Source organism: Typopeltis vanoorti, chromosome 22 (genome assembly GCF_054136105.1).
Source record: "Typopeltis vanoorti isolate ZY-2024b chromosome 22, IOZ_Tvanoo_1.0, whole genome shotgun sequence".
In the NCBI taxonomy this organism is placed as follows: Eukaryota; Metazoa; Arthropoda; class Arachnida; order Uropygi; family Thelyphonidae; genus Typopeltis; species Typopeltis vanoorti.
In genome coordinates, this window is record NC_143570.1 from 18,770,946 (window position 1) to 18,795,179 (window position 24,234).

Consider the following 24,234-nt stretch of genomic DNA (forward strand, 5'->3'; position numbering starts at 1 on the left):
ATCTCTTTAATCCAGTAATAAATATTACAGAAGGAATAACCATCTACACCGACTCAAAATCTGCACTTGAAGCATTAAAAAATGGAAAAACAAAACTCACACAGGAAATAAATTCATGAACAACTAACAACTTTAAATTTGAAAAATAAGAACTATAAACTGCAATGGATACCAGCTCATGTAAATATTGAAGGCAATGAGAGAACAGACAAACTAGCCAGAGAAGCAAGATACTTACCGCAAAAATTACACCCGCTATCACTAACTAATGCAAACTCTGTCGCAAAAATAAGACTGGTAAAACAAACTAAATGAAAATAGAGAAATAACCACAATCATCACCATGCTAAGGATGGAACACTTTAAAGGCATGAAAATTCATCTGGACGGTACTAGAAGTTATGAAACATGCAAGAACTGTCCAAGGGTCGTACTAACACCCGCCCATAATCTATTCTTATCCAGCAATTGCTGCTGCTCTACAGAAAATTGACAATAACCCTACAGAAAAGCTCTACTCCATCAGAGTTCAAGAGATTGCCAAAGCAGTTCTGCAGGCCCTTGGTCATATCTAGAATCTCTTCAGTGGACTCGACAACAACCCATCTCGTAATCAGATACCTGAATCATTGTAAAATGTTTTTAGCTGGTTCAGGTAAACTTGTTTTTATTTTATTTTTTCCCAAGAATAAATGAACATATCAATACAGCAATATTCTGTCTCCTTAATCTTTGATGAAAGGCATCAAAGTTATTAGTTTCCCAAAATGATAATCCTCAACACATTCTAGCTTGTTTATTTATTTATTTATTAATACATTTAAATCTCTCACCTAATGTTAGCAGTTACTTGCTGTTTTACAAACCTACTGCTTTTATTCTGTTATTTGAAAAATAGGTTTATAAATGATAATTCTTGAACGTATTTCATGACAGGATGAGATTCCACAAAACATAGTTTTCACAAATTTTCTTAAGAGCACAGCTTAGAAGCTGCATTCGTGAAAGTATTTTCTCTTATTATTATATTTTAATAAACAAAATAAGTACTGCTAAAATTAGCATTTCAGTAAACTATTACAGAAATATTACAACAAATTACACGATAACCACTGTAATTAACTTTAATGAAATGAAAGTACAAATATTTCTTACTGAAAATAGCAGTACATCATCAGTGCATAGAATTCTACGCACTGGTGATGTACTGTTATTTTCAGTAAGAAATATCTGTACTTTCATTAAAGTTAATTACTGTAATTCTTGTGTAATTTGTTCTTTATAGTTATGCCACAGGTACCTTTAAAGATTAACAGTTAAGCAATAATTCTGCTAAGAAATGCTCATTTTTTTTTTGTTTTCTTGCCTCAAGCACTTATATAATCACTCAGACTTTCTTACCTTAAATGATAGGGATTGACAAGAAAGATGACAGTGATGGTATAGGTGATTCATCTTCATGCTTTTAGAGAGAAACCTTTTCTGTACTATCTCACAAACACTGAAGCTAGCTGATAGCATGATTAGACCAGGGTCAAAATTCTTGCTGGAAAATTAACTTTGCCTGTTAAACTCTCCTATATTCTTTGTTTATCCTTTTATTTGATTTATAACCAAGTGAAAAAAACTCCCAACTACAGGAAAATAAGTAAGCACATATATAAAGCTGTGAGGGAAATGAAACTCATCTTTCGTCTGTATCTGAATGTATGGCTAAAAATGTAGACCATATGAAATTGAGTGTTATCTCTCAATTCTTATTGCAATATGCCAAAACAATATAATTTTTGACTCCTTAATGAATATTTTGGTATGCAAGATGTTGGTGTAAAGGTTCTAGATGTTCAATAACTATGCATAAATTATTTAATATGTGATCTAATGCAGAGAGATCAGTGGAATCAACTAAAAGGAGGACGAAAGAATATCTGAAAAACCCTAAGCCTTCTCAGAAAGTTTAGGTTTTTTTTTTTTCAGATTTTTTCAGGTTTAGGTTTTTTTAATGTATTTGTAATCAACATCAGGCTTGTCTAAGGACCCAGTTAGATAACTGGGAAGATATCTCCACATAGACCTTTCAAGAATAAGGAACACCGGACAGACTTTCTGATGTAATATCCATTCTGATCTTCCCATAGTGCACCCTTTTAGTAGGTATCTATCTACCTTGATAATGAACATAGAAAAATAAGCTAACAATTTGGGTTTAGCGAGATTGTATTCCTTATTAGCTTAATTTATCTAACAGTAATGTCCATTTTATGGACATTACTGTTTTAACTGTATGTTAATGATATTGAGGAAGATTTAAATGTGGATATACTTTAAACTAAGAGAATGGGCACAGGAGGGGGATGCCAGTTCAGTGTTGCAAAATGTAAGGTTTTAAAATTTTGCTAATAGCTTTACTGAGTCTTACATTAACAAAATCATTAATAACGATAGCGTCCTTGTTATCTGTTCCCCAAGAGATGGGCTACTATGTCACCATTTTTTTATGTTAGTCAGAGTTCTTTTGTCCTACTAAAAAGATTTCTGCTTTTTTTTTTTAGGTGCTGCAAAAGATAAACCTCTGCTTATGGCTTACCATGGAGTCTATCAAATTACTTGCCATCGTGGGTTATCATATTTTGGCCAAATCATTAGATTGGCTGCTATACCCTATGACAAACATCTCAGTTACATTAAATTTCATGAGCCTAAACAGCAGAACACATAATCTCCACCAAATAGTGTATCCTTTGGAGGAAGATTAAGGTCCTTCACAAGAGTAGCTATCTTATAGAATGCTTATATAAATTCAGTTGTGAAACCTTACTTCACTGTCTGAATGTGAATAGAGTGATTGACTAAAGTTATTCCTATTCCAGGAAAGGGTACTCCTCCACACATTCTGTAGGAAATAGTTTTTATTTATTTTTATTTTTAAAATATTATTATTAATCATCTCTTATTTAAAGTTGCATAGTTTCAACCTTAATGCAGTTTGGACCATTCCACTATATGCTATGTATGTGTGGTTCATGCATTTTCATTGCTGAGTCTTCAGTTTTTGTTCTGATCATTTAATTTGAATGTCATACTGTGAAGATGACATTGATACTTAGATGAAAGTCTGTGCTTAATAAAAAAAAAATATGTAAGTATAATCCATCCTCCTCATACATATATTAGGCCATAGTGGCCCATTATGTTCATATTAGGCATGGCCTATTACGATTCAAAATCGCAACCGCCTTAAGGATAAGGTGATTAGCCCTAATGCGTTCAGGTTTGTCCTATGTCTGTAGATGTGTGTGTGTTCTCGGGGCCGGCTTACCTGTTTTGAGGGATGAAAAATTTGAGTTTCTTGGTGAAAAAAATCCTTACCTCCATATGAGACTGGCTAACTCACCTTTAGTCAAAAGAGACCAGATAAAGATTCCTCATGTCTTGGATGGAAATCATACCCAGGTCGTCTTTCTGACCAAAGGGCTTCATCTATACCAGCTGAGCTATGGAGGCTCAAGTATAATCCATAGTCAAATATAATCCATAATCCATAGTTTTTTTTTTTTTTTAATCTGATTATGACTTATGTGATGTAGATGGTGAGCAAATCTTCACAAATGGCTCCATATTCCCAGCATCTCTTAAATGGGACATGGGTGCGAAGGATCTCCGGGCTCAAAATGATGTGTCCACTAAAACTAGGAACCTGGAATGTCAGAACCCTGTATGAAGGGGAAGCTAAGAAATACCATCCAAGAAATGAAAAGACATGCAATTGGGATTTTAGGAATGTGTGAAGTTAGGTGGCTAGGATCAGGCAAAACTCAAGTTGATGACATGACATTGTACTACTCTGGAAGTAGTGAAAACAATCATCAAAACAGAGTTGGAATAATATTAAACAAAGATGCCAATAAGTCTCTGTTGACCTTCATTCCCTACTCAGATAGGATGATGTTATTAAAACTGAAAGGTCAACCACTAGATATCAATTTTATACAGGTTTATACCCCCTACCACTGACAATGATACTGAGATTGAAGAATTTTATGATTAAGTTAAAAGAAACATGATATTAACATCATCAGGGGTTATAGTTGATATGGTTGGCAAACATGGCCTGAGAACAAGAAATGAGAGGGGAGACCATCTTATCCAATTCTGCCAAGAAGAGGAACTAATAATCACAAACACGATTCAAGCTACCACCCCGAAGGCTGTATACCTGGCGATCACCACAGGATAATAATACAAATATAGTTAGATACCAAATTGATTGCTTGCTAATTAATCAATGATTTTGAAGTTCCATAAAGAGTACAAAAATCTATCCTAGTGTGGATGTTGCTTCTGATCATAATCTACTGGTGACAGAGTTGAACTGAAAGCTATACTTAAGAAAAATCAACAAAAAAGATTTCATCTAGGAATGTTAAAAAACCCAGAGATAAGAAAAAAACTGAGTCAAGATCTAAATCAAGTGACAGCACTTATCAAGAATGATGACATCATGAGGGCCGATGAATCATGGGACAAATTAAAATCTATCTTTATAGTGAAATGTGCTAATACTTTGTGTCCTGATAGAGCAGCTAAGTAGAAAGATTTGATAACTAACGAAATTCTCTCTCTCATGGATCAATTGAGATCATATAAAAATCATAGTCCAACAAAATGTAGAGGTTCAGAAAATTATTAAAGACCAGATCAAAAAATCAAAAGAAACCTGGATGAATGAAAAATGTAAAGAAATAGAATTTCTACAGGAAATGAATGATAGTTTTAATTTACACAAAAAAGCTGAAAGAGACCTCAAGTATATTTAAGAAAAAACAACTATGAAAACAAAAAGGGTGATGAATTACAGGAATGAATAAAATATGTAGAACTCTTTACTGATAACAGACAAAACCCAGAAAATACTTATGAACAGATGGAAGATCCATGCATTCTAAGATCAGAGGTAGCTGCACTGAACTCAGCTAAAAATGGTAAAACCCTATGTTCTAATAGAATATCAGCAGAAATAGTAAAGTTATTAAAAGGTGACAACATTATTATATTAGGATATGCCTGTATCGTAATTATTTAATAATAATTACGATACAGGCATAATCTCTCAAGACTGTTTACAGCCGACATTTATCATACATCTTTATTCTTTTCAGTTCATTAGACTGATCATTCCATAATGACTGTAGAATGATCAGTCTAATGAGTCATGTTTTCAAAATGTTTCTGAAAATAATTCAAAAAAAGAATATACAGAAGATGTGAAGACACCACCAGTGATACCCATTTCGGCTTTAGAAGCAATTTGGGAATGAGAGAGAGAGAGGCTCAAATCTTATTCCAAAAAAATGTAGTGACCAAAACAAGGAAGTATTTATTTGCTTCATCGACTTCAAGAATGCATTTGACAAAGGTCCAACATACTAAAATTATTGAATTATTAAAAAGAATTGGATTAGATGGTAAAGACATTAGGATCGTTGATTGTATTGGAACCAAAAGGGATCTGTTCCTGTTGGTGATATTATTACAGTCTCCATTAACATCAAAAAAGGAGTGAGGCAAGGTTGCGTTCTGTTGCCCCTCCTTTTTAACATATACTCGGAAGCCACATTTCAGAAAATCTTAAAAGGAAGAGATGAAGGGATTAATTTAAATGGTAAAATCATCAATAACATCCGATATGCTGATGACACAGCTCTCCTGGCTAACAATATTCAGGATATTCAAAGTCTTCTCAAACTAGTGAATGAAGAGAGTGAAAAAAGTGAGATTAAGAATAAATATCACCAAAACTAAATTCATGGTCAGAAGAGGACAAGGTGTATGAGGAAAATCTTGAGTCTCAGACATCAGACAGTGGATTGTCTTGAGCTCTGAGGGAACCTATTCTTAATTCAGCACTTTCTTTAAATAGGAAACACATAGAAAGAGTGACAAAATTTAAATATCTCAGATGTTGGTTAAATGAAGAATGCAATCTGGAAATGGAAATAAAAGTTAGAATTGAAATGGCAAGGAAAAAAAAATTCTCCTGATGAAATCAGGTAACAGCAGTTTAAATTTAGATCTTAGAGCACGCATGGTTAAATGCTATGTATGGTCGGTACTGCTATACGATACAGAAACTTTGACCTTGAAGACAACATCGATAGATAAATAAAAAACTTGAAGCATTTGAGATGTGGTTGTGCAGACAAATGTTAAACATCCCATGGACAGCAAGCAACAAAGTCCAATCAAGAAAATGGAGAAATCATGTGAACTTTTTTAATACAATAAAAAGAAGAAAAGCTGTGTTACCTACTTCGTAGTGAAAAATATAAGATACTTCAAAACTGATTATAAAAGGGAAGATAAGTGAATGAAGAGGACAAGGTGTATGAGGAAAATCTTGGGTCGCAGACATCAGACAGTGGATTGACATGAGCTCTGAGGGACTGTTCAGAATGGCTGAGGATTGCTCAAAATTTGCTAAGGTAGTCACTGACCTCCGTTTGGAGATGGCACTCAAAGGAGAAGAATGGTTTATGTTCCCATTTATCATGGCATATATCAACTGACCTACTGAAACTAGGTTAAAAATAAAACAGTTGATGAAAGACTTAAGAATACATATGAGAGTTCTTAGGAAAATTAGGGGCGAATGAATGCCATCAGCGTTATCAGTTCTTCGAAAAGAACATGACATGTTTAATATTCAAGAATGTGCATGCGCGTGCACACAGTGTTATTAATCTAGTCATTTAACCAGAATGGGAGATGAAAGTAAAAGAAGAGTTTGAAGCAAAAAACACAGTGTGAAAGACCCAGAGGAAGATATATGTGGGCTTGCTATTGTCGGGCTTACTTCAGTCAATTTTGGAGAAAATTGTTGATCTGAACTTAGTCATGAAATATTGTTTTAGGCTGACATAATATGTGATGCATCTCTTGAGTGTATATGCCAGAAATGATTATGATATTATGTTATCTATTTTATTTCACTTAGTGTTATGTCACAGACATGTAACATCTCTGAATTACTAACAGATCTTTCTATAAGTTGATGTGACTTAAAGGTCAACTGGGACTTATCGTCATATAATATACAAATAAAAATTCCTTCTATTTCACTACTTATAACCAGTTGCTTTATCAGAGCAGTAAACAAATGGAATGAAATATTAATAAACAAAATATAATATAATGTTACTTTGATATTGGTAAAATGAATGGCTCCAATTTTCACATTACTCGGGGCAGGGCTGAAAGGTTCTGATAAACACCTAGAACAAAATTGATATTAAATCAACTGATATAACAACATATCTTAAACCCTTTAATCCCCATGTTTCCTCAAAATTTAATAATTTGTATTTTTTTCTTTTAAGATAAGAAGACGCATCAGAGGTTTTGAAGAAATTCGAAGACACAGAGGTACAGGCTGTCATCAAGTTTTTTATGCTGCAAGAAAAGTCTGCAACTAAGATTAAAAAACTTTGCATGAGACTTAGGGGACTGTGCCCCAGCATATCCAACAGTTGCCAGATGGGTGGCCAAGTTTAAAACTGGGGATCCTGAGAAAAAAGATGCCCCCAGGTCATGAAGACCTTCCACAGTGATCACACCTAAAAACATTGCAAAGACTCTGGAGATATCCAGGGAATGGGTTGGGGTCATTATCCACCAACATCTGAATATACAGAAGCTCTCAGCGAAGTGGGACCCCCAAATGTTTCATTGCCAACCAAAAGAGAAAACGTGTGCTGCTGTCATCTCAAAGGATTTTGGGTCATTTTGAGAAATCAGGTACAAATTATTTGGCTTGTATAGTGATTGTTGATGAATCATGGCTTCCTCACTATGACCCAGAGACCAAACAACAGTCAATGGAGTGGAGACACAAAATTTTTCTAAGACCAAAGAAGTTCTGAACGCAAAAGTAAGCAGGGAAGGTTCTTGCCATTGTCTTTTGGGATATGGATGGTGTAATCCTTACTATGTACCTCAAAAAAGGCGAAACTGTTACACAACTCGGACTTTCAATGTCTGCTTCACCCACCCTATTTACTAGACCTGGCGCCATCTGACTATTTCATATTCCCAAGTTTAAAGAAACACTTGAAAAGAGCAAAATTTACCACAAATGATGAAGTCATATCTGCAACTGAGAACTGGTTTGTGCAACAAGGAACAGACTTTTTTTCTCAGAGGATTGAAAATAATGCCGCAGCGTTGTAACAAGTGTATAACACTTTGTGGGGTATGTGTAAGTTACGTGGTTACCTCAGTGCCTTCATGGTGATTATCACAACTTTTCAGCACATCCTAATATATCCATGTGATTGTCAGCGTTTTTACTTCTCACAGTTTGTCAGTGATTGTTGGAATAATTGAAGTTGAGGTACTGCAGGATCTGATTAAGATTTTTACACATCATGCAGAATTAAGCATTGATGTGATATATGAAATTTCTATTTTGCAGTTTTTTTTTTAATATTTAATGATTAACTTGAAATTGCATGTTAGTCTTATAATATAATCATTCTTGGTAATTTGCTATTTGCAATTTTTTTTTTCAATATTTTTATAAGAAGACTGCACATGTAAAGGAATCAAGAACAACTAATTAATTATTTTGGTATGCTTGGTTAATACACACACACACACACACATATATATAGAACCTTTTTAAATCTCATTTTCTGATTTCTTCTGTAGATACAAAGGATTAGAAGCATCGTATGTAGAGAAAGTAATCATTACTTCAAACACTGAAGAAGCCTCCCTTATTAAGCTGTTGATGAGACAGACTAGAAGGCCAGAAATTGGGGACAAGTTCAGTAGTCGTCATGGACAGAAAGGGTATATTTCATTTTAATTTGTTGTACATTAAATGCAAAGTTGGCAAGATAAATATTAATATATAGAACTTATATAAAGAGTACTGCAGGAGGAATTTGTAAATCTTAAAATGTATGCATGGAGTATCTTTATAACTAGCTGTCAGTATAATGAGAGCAGTTTTTGCCAATATTTGCATAATGCAATGCATGCATCCTAAGGCATGTGTATTAAATTACATCAGGAAAAAATCACTTCATAGCCTAGATTTTTATCTTCATTCATATCTTGTCATTGAAAAGCTGAACTCCTAAGCTTACATTGGGGTCACATGTAGACGAAAATGAAAATATAATTTCTTATAAAGTAAAAATATGCTATGCAACAGAGCATTAAAAATAGGACTACCTTAAATCTTCGGTATAGTAAAAATTATGGTATTTTATTACTGAATAGTGACTTCTTCATATAATTAGTGAATACCTTACATACAAGTAGCAAGTGTATGTGAGAAATATGACATATATATTTAATTCTTTTATCTTTTTGATCTGTTTAACTAGCTTCCTGTATTGAATAAAAATCAAAATTACTTGGGTTAGTTATTCTTTCCATAATCTAAAACGGTATACAAATCCTGTACTTAGCATTGTGGATGCCCAGGACAGTCGGTAGTCAAGTTAAGTGCTCTCATAATGCAAGTAGCTATTCTTGAAGGTGCAGTAATCCTTAAGTCATCCAACGTTAAATTGTTTCCAGGTCAGATAATTGAAGAGTAGGTTAAATCACTAATCCATTTAAGGGTCAGTTATTCAAAATCAGATAACTGAGAGATCACTGTATGTCATATGCAGTCTTAAACGTTTTGCTAAAAGAAGAGTAAAATATGATATGGTAAAAAAAAAAAAAAAAGTACAGAACTTCGATACCCCCCCCCCCCTCCTTCAGTACACTTGCTATGAGATATGCGATCTGACTGCATGCACATTAATAGAAGAGCATGTGTAGAGTCTATGCCATTACATTCAGTTGTAGCAATGGTGTTGATGATGGAAGAAAAAGCGTTTATTATTGATCATTATTTTTGTTCATATGGAGTTGGCAGAGCAAATGGTACAAGTCTACGACATGTTTGTGAACCATTTATTCATAGTTTCTGTAAGCTTTCCCCAAGCAATAGTGTTGGCATTGCCTTAATCAAGAGGTTCTGATGTGCTGGGAATGTTCTGCCGCAATGCAAAGAGTATTCAAGAAGACCACGAACTGTTAGCACAAATGAGAATCATTTGTGCTAACAGTTTGTGTGCTGGAGCAATTGTTACAGTCTGGGGTATGTTGAAAAAATGGGTATTCCAACATGACCTGCCTTCAAACCTTGGGATAAAATTACATGATATGTCCAGCAGATGTCCCAACCTTTGTTCTCCAAGATGACTGGGAACCTTTGCATGCTTTGTGAAACCTGTCTTGAGAAACAAGGTGCCCATTTCGAGTCCCTAATCTGATGCGTTCATATTTAATGCTTTATTTGACCAAGATTCCACCAATAGTTGTGGATATACATATCAACATGTGTAAACATATATTTCTTTGTTAATAAACCCGTTTACTCCATAGCATATATCGTTGTAGTTATTCAGAACTGCTTTTTTTGTGCCATATATGATTGCAAGCAAGAATGTGCTTTCCTAACTATGTGTGGAAGGAGAGAGAGGGATTCTCATCATCATTAATTTACTGATATGTACCCTCAAGAAGTGCTCAGTCTTCTATGATAGTACTACATTATTAAGTTCACATCATTATTAATCTCCTATCAACAATTTTCCTCCAAATTAGTCTCTTACTTTTCAGTCTTTGAATGCTGTCATATCTAACATTTTGTTCTTCTAAGGCACTTGACTGAATCAATCCACCTAGACCCCCTTGGTCTTCCATTCAGTCTTTTTCCTGCCATCTTAGCATCAAACACCTGTTTTGCTAATCTTTCTTCTCCTATTCTGTTTAGGTGACTAATACCTTTGAAAAATAATCATAATTTAAAATTCTGAATATTTTTACGTATTGGTTATGTTAGAATGTTTATTAGTTTTAGTTTCATAACACACATTGTCGGCACTTGCGATGTGCACGTTATTGAAATTGTTTTGTCAAAAGTGATATGTAAAGAAGCTAAAAATTGATGTACTTACTGGATTTGATATTTGTATTACTTACAGGAATTTTAATGTAATTTAAAATATTAAGTTTTGTGGTTTTATGAAGACATTCTCTCTTGTCACTGACAGAGACAACGTGTCAGCAATTATTTATACTTAACTTCTTGCTTACCAGTTTCGTGGAGTGCGCATGCTCGCCGAGAGGTTTGATGTGTGATTGACAACTGACAAGTTCAGTATCGAAGCAACGGGAGAGTAAACAAGATAGCATTCGGAAGGAATTTAGAACACAGGCCGGCAGATATTTAGGTTCGGAGGAACTCAAGTTTTTTTATGTGACAGTCGGAGGAAAATTAATAGTATATTCCGAAAAAGGAATCATGGAACTATTAAGTTTTAATGTGGAATAAGTATGTGGATAAATAAAAGAAAATATTGCTATATGCGTTTTAAACGGAATATTGGAGGAAACACTAATTGAAAGATTTATAGTAGATTCCGAAAAGGGAATCGTAGAACTGTAAGTTTTTTTAATTGGAAGAGTAAGACTGTCAATAAGCATTTAGTGAATAAAAGAAGAATTTGCTATTTACGTTCTAAAGGAATGTTTGAGAAAACTCTGATTAGGAAGTTTCATCTGTATTAAGGACGCTGGATCTGACTATTATTTCTACTGAAGAAAAGAGATAGAATTAAGTTCGGAAGAATTAATGTGTGCTACATAAGTGATGAGAAAGGATCCTGTAAAAATGAAGAATAGAGTTATATATCTTCTGAAAAGGGCCTTGACAGAGAAAGAAGCTGGCTATGAACATTTTGTCATTCTGAAAACAAAGTGTTTAGTCTTAAGTGTAAGTTTATTTTAAAAGGGCCTTGGATCCAATTAATTTGTAGTTAGTTATGTAAAGTTGTTTGAAATGTATATATATTGTTTTTGTTTTATTAAATGTGTTTATTTTGTGTTTTGGTCTTGAGTCAGTGATTATTTGGATTCTGAAAGAAAGAGTTAAGATCATTGCACCAGTTGGAGTGAGCCCTTGTGCATATAATAACATATAGGTACACTCGGAATTAAAAAAATAATTGTTAGAAGCAGAGATCATCTCTATGGTAGGATTAATAATATGATAATATTAAGATATAATATCTATGAATATCTCTATGAATATAAAAATCCGCCAGTTATTAACACCTTCTTAGATTAGCCCTGCTCACACATTCTTGATTGTAAGCAATGTCAAGTTCTTTCCTGATGTCTTGATTCCGTTGCCATCTTTTCAGGTCCCTAATTTTTTTAAGAATTCATATCTGTGGTCTCTAATCTTTGATCAAGTGATTTATTTCTATCCCAACTTTAAGATCAGTAACTTAAAACTGGTTTGAACACTGTCTTGTATGCTACTAGTTTAATGTTTTGCTAAATTTCTCTATTATTCTCTATATTATAAATTTATTCAACTGGCTCCTCACTATACCAGCTTTGCTTTTTTCTGTTGTCTATTTCCAGATTTAAATTGCTATCTTCATTTTATTTTACTGGTCCTCCATACAGAATGCAGCTGAAGTTTTCTGTGTTCCTGCCTATTTTCATAGATTTAGTCTTTTTATTGCTAGTTTTCATGCCAAATTTGTTACAGTGTTACTCAGTTTAGTTAGAGAATCCTGGAGGCTTCTACTGGATGTGTTTCGGAGTACATCATTTGAATAAACAGCGCTAAGTTTGATATCTCCAATTTTAATATAAGATTCAATGCCATTTTCTTTCATAATGTGTATCCTTTTCCTCAGAATTGCCTTGGTTTGCACTGCTGAAAGACATTAACTGTGCCCAGGATTCTGTATTTTTGCCTTATATAGTGCTTGAATTAGGTTTCATGGCCCGACAGCTGTTTTGAAATGATGGTTTTCATCTGATACCAGGCAGAAACCTAGAAAGCAAAATAACTCAATACTATGTCACTATGACCAAAAGTGACATTTATTCTAAGTGAATGAATTTTACTTTCAATCATTTTGCCCAAGATCTAGGAGACAGTCATTCTCAGGGCAGGAGATTGGAGGGAGAGTGTTCTCAGAACTGCTAGAGCCAAGATGAGTTTCATTTTCTATAATATTGGTTAAAGTTTATGCATTTTATTTATTTGTGATAATTGAGATTAAATGTTTAGTGTTTGTTGAGGTTGTTGGTAGGTTTGTTCATGATTTTGTATGTTTAGCTTACTGTGAATGAAGGCAGAATGGTGATTTTGCGTTGTAATGCACGTGAAAATCAAATGTACTGTGTGATATAGAATTCTTGAAGGTAGTTTGCTTTTGCAAGTGTAGATGCATGTTTACAGAATGTGAAGGATGTATTTGTAAATAGATTGAAATAGTGAAGTGAGAGGATATGGATCCAGAGAAAGTGTTAATTTTGATGGGCTGCAAAGTGTTAAATGAGAGTTGAGAATGAGGAGTAGATGTTAGACAAAGGACAGAAATAATGTTGGAGTGTGAGATTGAGGATGATCTCACTAGAAAGGTGAGTGAGGGAATAAGAGTGCTGAAAATATGATTGTGAATATAGAAGCAACTAAAGGGCAAATGCAAGCATAATTGCAGGAACATAAGAGAGCAGAAATGTAAAATCAAATGCGAGAGTGATTGTGGGAATGAAAGAGAACATTAATGACAGAATAAAAATGAGAATGATTGCTGGAATGGGATGATTACTGTGAGAAACAGGATGAGGTATGCACAAAATAATATTATATATTTGTTGGGAAAGAATAAAAGAAAATATAGTGGAGAAAAAGAGGTGGTGATTAACTCAAGAGGTATCCTTATGAAGATTGCATTACTAAAGGTTTTTAGTGGATGAGAGGGTGCACAAGGTCTGTTTCTAGGAAAAAGGATGAACAGGGTGATACATAAAAGTGAGGGATTTAGTGATTGTTATTGTGAGGGTGGACGATTTGGTTTGATACAGGAAGAATGTGAGGATAGATATCAGAAGATTATTAAGGAAAGTGAAAGACAATAACATAGTAGGAAGAGTAGCTGGTGTGATACCTAGGCACGAAAATGATGAGATGGCGAGAAAACATTATAAATAGTATGTTAGCAGAGCTCTGTGAGGAGAAAGAAGTGCAGTTTGATGTATGGAATAAATTTGAGGGATGAATGTAATTATATAAAAGTGATTCATTTGGTGTGAATCAATTTGAGAGACTGGTATTAGAAGGGAGTTTAATGAATAATGTGGGCTAGTGATCAGAGGAAATTGGAGATGATGTGAAAGAGCAGGAGTTGTGTCTGAAGTGTTTGTGAATGAGATGAGAGTAGTGTGAGAGCAGAATGCAAGATTGACATGGGGAAGACTGTATAAGAAGAGTGGTTTTTGAAAGCAGTAATGGATGGATGGATGGGTATATGGGGATGATCAGCATAGAAATGGGGTAGCCTGAAAGGTATGGGAAGTAGCTGAGTCTGGATGTGTAAGGTGAGTGAACGGGTGTGAACCAACACTGGTTATAGACCAAATGGAGATGATGTGAAAGAGCAGGAGTTGTGTCTGAAGTGTTTGTGAATGAGATGAGAGTAGTGTGAGAGCAGAATGCAAGATTGACATGGGGAAGACTGTATAAGAAGAGTGGTTTTTGAAAGCAGTAATGGATGGATGGATGGGTATATGGGGATGATCAGCATAGAAATGGGGTAGCCTGAAAGGTATGGGAAGTAGCTGAGTCTGGATGTGTAAGGTGAGTGAACGGGTGTGAACCAACACTGGTTATAGACCAAGAAATAAATTTGAATGCTTATATATGATACATGGAGTATCAGAAATTAGGGAGGTGAAATTGTTGCATTGCTTTAGTTTATTCATTTGGAAATAACTAGAATAAGTGAAACATGGTTGCATGAGGATGATAATTTGATGGGAATACAAAAGGAAGGATATCATCTTTTTTGTGAAAAAGAGCAAAAAGGGATGGGGAGTGCTATTGATGATAGTAGGGGAATTATGCTGCATATTCTTGAGATACAAGGGGGAAATAGCTGACGTAGTTTGAGACTGTATGGTGCGAGCCAATGTTGAGTGGATAAGATATTTAGTTGAAGTTGCTATATAGAGAAATGTATAGGCAAATTGTCTTAGAAAGCAAGAGAACAATTATCATTATGGATGATTTTAATTATGGTAATATTGACTGGAATGAAAAGATGGCATCTGAGAAAAAGGAAATGAATTTCTTAAGAGACAACTGTCTTAGGCAATATGTGACAGAGGACACACAACAGCTGAGGTATTTTATCTGATCTTATCAACAGAGGATAAGATTGTGGATGTCTAATCTTCCTCCAGTTGGTTAGAGCAACAATGAGTAATCACATGGGTCCTATTCTGTGAGAACTTCTGTGGGGAAGGAATATACATGGAACTAAATTGCCAGTGATTTTCAAAAACTTAAAAAACAATTGGGAGCTATAGCATGGAAGGAGTTGGATGAAAAGGAGGCAGATGCTGCCTCATTAATTAAGAGAAAAGTAACAGCAACAGTAACAATGTCTGAATGTATTTCCAATATGAAAATGCTAAATAATGTAGGTGTAAAATAGGTGAATGAAGAGATTAAGCATGGAATCTGGAAAGAGAAGGCTTTATGATAAGCAACACAACAAGATGATGAAGGATAATGAGTTATTTGCATTAAGCATACAAAAAGCAGGCCTTAGGAGGTGATTCAGTTGGTAAAACCAATAGAAGCGCAGTATGAGCAGAAATTATCCATTTAGACCAAGAAAAATCTTACAGTTCTTTTGATATGTGGAAAGTAAAGCCCCTCTGCGTGAAGTACCTGTTCATGGTGGATGGGAGGGCCTACCAGTGATTATACTGACCATTTTTATTCTTATTCTTTTTCTATTCATTTTTTCCCCGTATTCTTCACTCCTAAGTTTCTCCTAAGTATTTTTGACTTTCCTACCTTGCATTTGCAGCTGTGCTAACCATGCAGGATGGTCTGTAGACATCTGGAAAGGGATATCCTGGTAGTCTTTCTCTATTCTGCTTTGGCAAGATGAGTGGTCATAGATATCCTGGCCAGGATCAGTCAGTGAGCTTGCCTACTAGGGTCAATGGTGTTTCAGTAAGTCTCCTATATCATGATCCTGGGACAGGCCCCAAGATTTTCTGTGGTGCTGTTATGGCATCTGGGGTAGTCCTGGATTCTGCTTTCAAGTGCAGTAATTGCTTACTAAGAGAGTGGGTGGGAACTTTGTTGCTGAGGAAAAGTTCCCTTTGAGTGTTGGAATTTTCATCCTCTTGTTAATCAGTGCCTTCAATAAGCCCCAACCATGTCCAGAAACCATTTCTACATCAGCTGAAAACAAAATCAAGAAACAAAAAATATCAGAGGCTGCAATAAACATACAGACCTTTTTAATATTACACTCAAGTGAAGAATGTCAACCATGAAATGTTGCCCTTCTTTATCCAGAGGAGGATGATAGGATCTCCAAAATCAGCCAAGAATTTCCTTCAGGGAACATTTTTATAGAAAAAATAAACAACACAAAAGCAGTCAGAGCAACTCCTTCATGTGACATCTCTTTGAAGAATGTCATCACAGTTCTCTCTCTCACACACACACACACACACAAAATTTATTTGAACTGTTGTTCAGGAGTAATATCAGAGTGAGACCTCCTTAGCATTCTGTATAAAGAGATTTGCTCTGAATTGAGATACCAAGGAGTGACAGCCTTAAGGTGAATCCTCATACATAGGGAGTCACCTGGTTCCTGCCAGATATATCATCCTTATTTTCCACACACCTAAGCCATCAACATATGCTACATCTACCTACCTCCTTTTGCAGATATCTATAGGATGACCTTGATGACATTATATTGCAATTACCATCCCCTTTACTTTTAATGGGGAATTTAAATAGTGTTGTAGTGCACAAACTAACATCAGAGGAAGAATTGTTTAGCTCAACAATAATTCCCCCATCCCCTCCCAAAAAAGGAAGCAACACTTTTTCATATGGCCTACCCAAATATTTATGTCATTGATTTAACCATTCCCCTATGATACACACTTTTTTTTTTTTTTTTTTTGCTTGGGCATCCATGTACTACAAGCAAGCTGACTGGTTCACCTTCTCTTTCTTAACAGAATTCAATTGTGTGACAGTCAGCTCATCTCCTGTCAGCAATGTAGAGAATCATGTAGCGAACCACTTATCCGTAAACTATGGTAGATTGCATGGCTGATTGCCGAAACACAGAAGAAAGCTTGGAGTATTTTCTGCAAGTACCCCACAACAACAAACCTCATTGCTTTCAAATGTGTCCAAGTCTGTGCAAGAAACGTGTTGTCAGATCCAAAAGGAATTCTTGTCCATACATATCTTCTATAATGTGAGCAACGAACAGCGAAGAAGTCTAGGATAAAATATGGAAAATGAAGGGCAGGTATACTCCTTGCCCAATCTCTGTCCTTGAACATAATTGTGTATAATTGCCAACTCATCAGCAATTGCTGACAGGCTTGGACAGATCTTTGCTAAAACATCAGTAGTATCTTACTTCCCTGAGTTCCTTGCCCAAAAATGTAAAGCAGAAGAACAACAAATTCTGTTCTCTTCAAGTGTCATGGAAGACTACAACAAGTTGTTCACAAAACAAGAATTGAAAGCCTGTGCACTTAAATGTCACCCAACTGCTCTTGAACCAGATAACATCCATTATGAAATGATCAAACATCTGTCACCATTTACCAAGGTTCGCCTACTGCACTTCTTCAACAGAATTTTCTGTGAGAACCTGTTTTCTGGATTTAGTATTAGATTTCTTTGATTTGGAATATCAAAAGACCTACACAACTTTGGTCTCAGAGGGATCTTCCCTCTTAATCTCTGTCCTTGAACATAATTGTGTATAATTGCCAACTCATCAGCAATTGCTGACAGGCTTGGACTGCTCTTGAACCAGATAACATCCATTATGAAATGATCAAACATCTGTCACCATTTGCCAAGGTTCACCTACTGCACTTCTTCAACAGAATTTTCTGTGAGAACCTGTTTTCTGGATTTAGTATTAGATTTCTTTGATTTGGAATATCAAAAGACCTACACAACTTTGGTCTCAGAGGGATCTTCCCTCTTGTTATCAAGAAATTCTTGATAACAAAAGGGCAGATACACTAACCATTTGGCCAACAAGGTTGGCTGAGTGGTTAGTGTATCTGCTCTCCAGCCAAAAGGCTGTGGGTTTGAATCCCACCATGGGCATAGATGTTTGTGATTATCTATGAAAGTACTAGTAGTGGTGGTGGCCAGTAGATGCCATTGGTGGATTTAGTGGTGGAGACAGAGAGTTGTAAAGTAGATGCCTTCCCTCATTTTGGACTCCTTGGAGGTGCCAAGTAAGAATAATGTTAATAATAATATACCCAAAGGGAGTCCTGCAAGGTTCAGTTTTAAGTGTCATGCATTTTGCGATCAAGGTTAACTTGATAACCTAACATCTTCCCCACTCTGTAAATAATGCTATGTGGATGACTTTACTGTCTTCTGTCATTCATATAATATGAAGGTCATGGAAAGACAGCTACAGCAAGTCATTAACCATGTTTCAGAATGGTTGCTTGTGAATGGGTTTACATTTTCCCAACAGAAGATGGTGTGAATTTTTTCCACAAGCATGGGCTCTATTCCAGTTTAGAACTCAGACTAGGACACTCATTAATTCCAATTGCACCAAATGGCAAGTTATTGAGGCTCATATTTGATATGAAATCTTTCCTCCCTCATATATGCCAGTTATGAGATAATTACCATAAAGCAATGAACGTCCTTCACATCCTATTTTCCACATCTTGAGGTGCTGATAGATGTTCTTTGATCTAAATGTACTGTGCACTGATTAGATTAAAACTTGATTAGGACCCATTGCTTCAACATCAGCAGCTGTTTCTGTTATACGCCACTGCTCATCCGTCTACCATATAGCCCTTTGGTTTGCAAACCAAACCACTCTTAAAAACTTTAGATATTAGGGTAGACAATATTGCATTGATGCTATCAAATAAATTACTGTCTTGGCATTCATATATATCATCATGTCGGTTTTCTTTCTGCATGTACCCAAACATTCCACCTCTTCTGTTGTCTGTCTCAAACACATAGAAAGGAATACTGATTTTATGTCTGTTTTATGTATATTTTAAATCTGATGGTATCTGATTTTGTGCTCATCTACGCAGATGGTTCAAAAGCAGAGGCTCTGTTGGGATCCTCTGCTCTCTTCCCAGATAGCATATTTGCTCAGATCCATCCCACTAGAATATAATAACTTACTTCTGAGTTGTATGCTATAGAACTTGCTTTAAACTACATACGATGTCAACAATACCAAAAGTGCTATATATATATGTATGTGTGTATATATATATATATATATATATATATATATATATACACACACACACACACACACATACATACATATAGAGATGCACAGAGTTCCCTACAGACAATGAGAAGTCTGCAGCTGCAGGAACATCCAGAGCTCTCTGTTATCCAACACGTCTTCTCTCAGTTATGGAAGCTGCATTTGAACATGCCCTTCTTTTGGATCCCAAACCACATTAGGATTAAGGGAAACAAGGCTACAGATACTGCAGCTAAGTCAGATTGTTTCTCAAGCTACTACCATTGCTGCTGTCTACCTCTGCTATTGTACCTCCTCTAATTATTGTACCTCCCTACAATAATTAGAGGTAGATAAGACAAAAAAAAAATTATCCTGGTGGCAGTCATCATGGAATAGAGAGACCAACAACAAATTCTATCAAATCAAGCTTGAAATCAAATTATGGCTATCTAGTCTATAGAGGGACCACATGTTGGCTGCATATAGGTCATAGTCATCTTACACACCTTGCTGTTGAGGATAGTGACATGCCATGTGTGAGTTGTGTAGTACTGGACTAACAATTTACATTTTAATTGACTTACCTTGTTTCATCAATGAACTCAGTTGCTATTTAGTCATGTCTGTTTTTTAGACTGTCTTAGCCCTACACACTCAACAGGTTTTATTATTACTCATCAAGTGTTATTTTCATTTTTAAATGTTTACAGAAACTCATTTTCTTTACTTCCAGTTGCTATCTAATTCATACCAATCTCTATTGCCATAATTAAATCACCCATAATCACTCTTGCCCAGCTTCTATGTATGGAAGCTGGGCAAGAGTGTGGTTAGCAAGGCTCTTAGAGCTAGGTTTTTTACTTGGACAGTGGTAAATGAGTGGAATAAGCTGCCAAAGTCTGTTGTGGGTGCCATGACTGTGAATGAGTTCAAGGTGAGGTATGATAGATACTGTGTGAATGTCGTATAGTTGTGTGGACATGATGTTAGGGCCTCCCTCGATGAGTCTAAGGATTCCTTGGAGTTGCCCGTAATAATAATCATTACCCTTTTCCCATTTGCTTGGCTAATTTGCTTATACATTTTTTGGTCACTACCCTCTACCGGGTCTCTAGCAACATCCAACAAAGTATTTCATTCTATTCACCTCTATCTCACACCATACTGCCTCAAAACTGTTTCTACTATTCCCCCTTGTATTTTTTACCTTGTATTGACATGACATTTTCTATCATCAGTAGTACTCCACCTCCTTTTTTACCTTTTCTATCTTCACATAATACATCATATCCTTCCATCTCTATTCCTAACAGGATGTCATCCTCATCCAACCATGTTTCACTTGAGGAGATATAAATGTAGAAAGTATTTTTACCTTGGGTATAAATATGTTAAAGATACCAAGCAATTTTAAACCTGGTTTTTCTCCATTTCCCAAGTAAGCAAACAGACCAAAAGTCAAGTTTGCGCCTGCAATTGATGCAAGTCTAACTGATCCCACAGGTAGTGCAAGACCAGGGCAACTCGTGGCAAAGGTGGAACAAGCTCCTATCACTAATCTTAATATTTACCCTTAATGCCAAAACACATCTCCAAGAAGAGGATGTATGATGTTTTGTATTAAAGGCAATGGGCCACTACCCAGACCGGTTTCGACCTTTATTGAGGCCTCATCAGTGGGAGCTAGGCTAGAAATACCAAGATTTAGTAATACAGAGCTTGTAAGTATTTCACCAAAACAAGTTACCATAAGGTGTTTTAACCTTATTAAATAAAAATCTCTGGAGGAGATATAAATGTAGAAAGTATTTTTACCTTGGGTATAAATATGTTAAAGATACCAAGCAATTTTAAACCTGGTTTTTCTCCATTTCCCAAGTAAGCAAACAGACCAAAAGTCAAGTTTGCGCCTGCAATTGATGCAAGTCTAACTGATCCCACAGGTAGTGCAAGACCAGGGCAACTCGTGGCAAAGGTGGAACAAGCTCCGATCACTAATCTTAATATTTACTCTTAATGCCAAAACACATCTCCAAGAAGGGGATGTATGATGTTTTGTATTAAAGGCAATGGGCCACTACCCAGACCGGTTTCGACCTTTATTGAGGCCTCATCAGTGGGAGCTAGGCTACAAATACCAAGATTTAGTAATACAGAGCTTAACATATTTATACCCAAGGTAAAAATACTTTCTACATTTATATCTCCTCCAGAGATTTTTATTTAATAAGGTTAAAACACCTTATGGTAACTTGTTTTGGTGAAATACTTACAAGCTCTGTATTACTAAATCTTGGTATTTCTAGCCTAGCTCCCACTGATGAGGCCTCAATAAAGGTCGAAACCGGTCTGGGTAGTGGCCCATTGCCTTTAATACAAAACATCATACATCCCCTTCTTGGAGATGTGTTTTGGCATTAAGGGTAAATATTAAGATTAGTGATCGGAGCTTGTTCCACCTTTGCCACGAGTTGCCCTGGTCTTGCACTACCTGTAGGATCAGTTAGACTTGCATCAATTGCAGGCGCAAACTTGACTTTTGGTCTGTTTGCTTACTTGGGAAATGGAGAAAAACCAGGTTTAAAATTGCTTGGTATCTTTAACATGTTTCACTTATGCCAACAATTTTTGTGTGAACAAATTCAATCAATGCAACCATTTAATTTCTTTTGTTTCTGAAACTTCTAGCATACATATACAAATATAACAGCTCATTTCTGGATCTATAACAAGTTTCATTGATACCACTTATTAGATGTGACGTCTCCATACTTTCCTCGAACTATTTCTTTTTCTCTTTACTTGTCGCAGAACCCTCTTCAAATCCAACTGTTTTCCCTACATTCCATGTCATCTTCCCTTTTTGTCTACATATTCTCTTGGAATATCAACCTTTCTCACACTGTCTTCCTCTGTTCACTTTGAGTCTGTTTCTGTATACATAGGCAAAAATTTTAAGATAAAAGCAAAAGATTCAAGTATATAAAATAGAATCTTTGGCAGCCTTCAACACAAGAATTGCCACATTACCAAACTTATAATTAATAAATGCACACACAAGTGGAATTCACACACACACACCACACACACCTTTCATTAATTATAGTAAACTTGTATGGACCACAAAAATAGCTTATCATAATGGGAAGTTTGCTATAGTAAATTTCCTTCAGAATACCTTTCTGCCTGTAGGACATTGGGTGAAACTTGTCAGTAGTTTATGTTATAATGATGCTTAGTGTACTAAGAGTTTGCCTGTATTGACTATGTTATGGTTTATTTTTAGTGAAAACCATAAAACTTATTGCTTTGATATGTTAACAGATTTCTAGTAACAATTTAATTGTAGCTGATTATTGACATATTTTACTTAGCACCATCCAAAAAGTAGAAAGTTTCTTGGATGATGCAGAGACATCACTAAATTATAGCATACAAAAATGAAACTGTGTGCATGAAATTATGTTTGTGACCATGCTTTTTATATAGCAAAAGCAGTTTGACTTCACTTATTCAAGTGTTTCCATTAGGATTCATTTGGTCTATGTTGAAACCATCATTTTACTGCAAGATGAATTCTGGTCAGTATAAGTGCATTATAATCATTGGATATTTCTGAAACAAAAATGCTTTTTTGTTTCAGAAATTTTTTATACCTTACTCAAAAGTTTTTATTATTATTATTTATTTTGTTATTTTTACTTATTTTATTTATTTATTTATTTTAGTGTAGTTGGATTAATTGTTCCTCAAGAAGACTTGCCATTTAATGACCAGGTAAGTAACTTAATTCAAAAATTTTATGCCCTGTGTTTTGTAATAAATTTTTCAGTTGAAGAAAACTTACAAAAAGTAGGTCCAGAGTTTGCAAATGATCTGTGTATTGAATTTATTGATTGGATTTAGAATTTAAACTATAATATCACTAATTATCACTTTATATAATTACTGTGTTAATCCATCAAGTTAGTTCATACTACAGAAAGCACCGTTTTGGTGTTATGGACTAGTATGAATAACTGAAAAGTCCCAAACCCAAGTGTTCTTTGCAGTGGTGTTGCTTTAAGGTCACTATTGCAAACATCACACTATTTAACATAATCTAACCAGAAAAGCATTTATTCCAAAGGTTTGGGGGAAGGGTTACTGTGATGACAAACTGGACAGTCAGTCTTCATTTGTGTATATGAATTCCTGTAACAATCAATACTTGGTGGAATGAATTTTATTTCACACAAGGTTAGCTCCACTTAATGTCGTTGGATGATAGTTCATTTTGCTTCTCTTCAGTAATTTATTGTATTTCTTAATAACAATATGAGATGAAATTAACCTGCAAAATTTTCATTTGTAGCATACATTTTGCCTGAATTTCATCTACATTATTTATTCCATAATTAGGTAATATTAGGTAGTGTTACCAAATGCTGCGAGATTTAGTAATATTTGGCATCATTGCCAAAAATTTTACCCTTGTTTAATGTTTGTATATTTTGAAAAAGGCTTTGATTCTTGATATCAGTCAGAAACAAAACAGATTAAAAACACAGGCTATCCTAGCAAAGTATATCAGATTATTAAAAACTGGTTATCAGAACATAGCAGGCAGTATAAAGTTAGACCATCAGAGAAAAGAATTCAGCATTGAGAGAGAGAGAGAGAGGTGAGGTGAGGCAAGGAGATCCATTATCACCAAAAAGCATTTTTTGATACACTAGAAGTCTTGAAGAATGAATCATGGGAAAACTATGGAAATAACATCACTGGAAGAAATGAAATCATTCATGTTTAGCAAAAAAACTGGTCCGTCTAGTTGGCT

At 35.2% G+C, this 24,234-nt stretch overlaps 1 protein-coding gene across 1 annotated transcript in view; it reads left to right on the forward strand.

The window, feature by feature from the left end:
- Nucleotides 1-24,234, forward strand: part of Polr3B (RNA polymerase III subunit RpIII128) — a 494,506-nt gene that overhangs the window by 350,249 nt on the left and 120,023 nt on the right. Inside the window, exons 21-22 of the mRNA XM_090412337.1 lie at nt 8,707-8,850; nt 23,144-23,192. Coding sequence (XP_090268463.1) covers nt 8,707-8,850; nt 23,144-23,192 — 193 coding nt within the window. The remainder of the gene's footprint in view (nt 1-8,706; nt 8,851-23,143; nt 23,193-24,234) is intronic.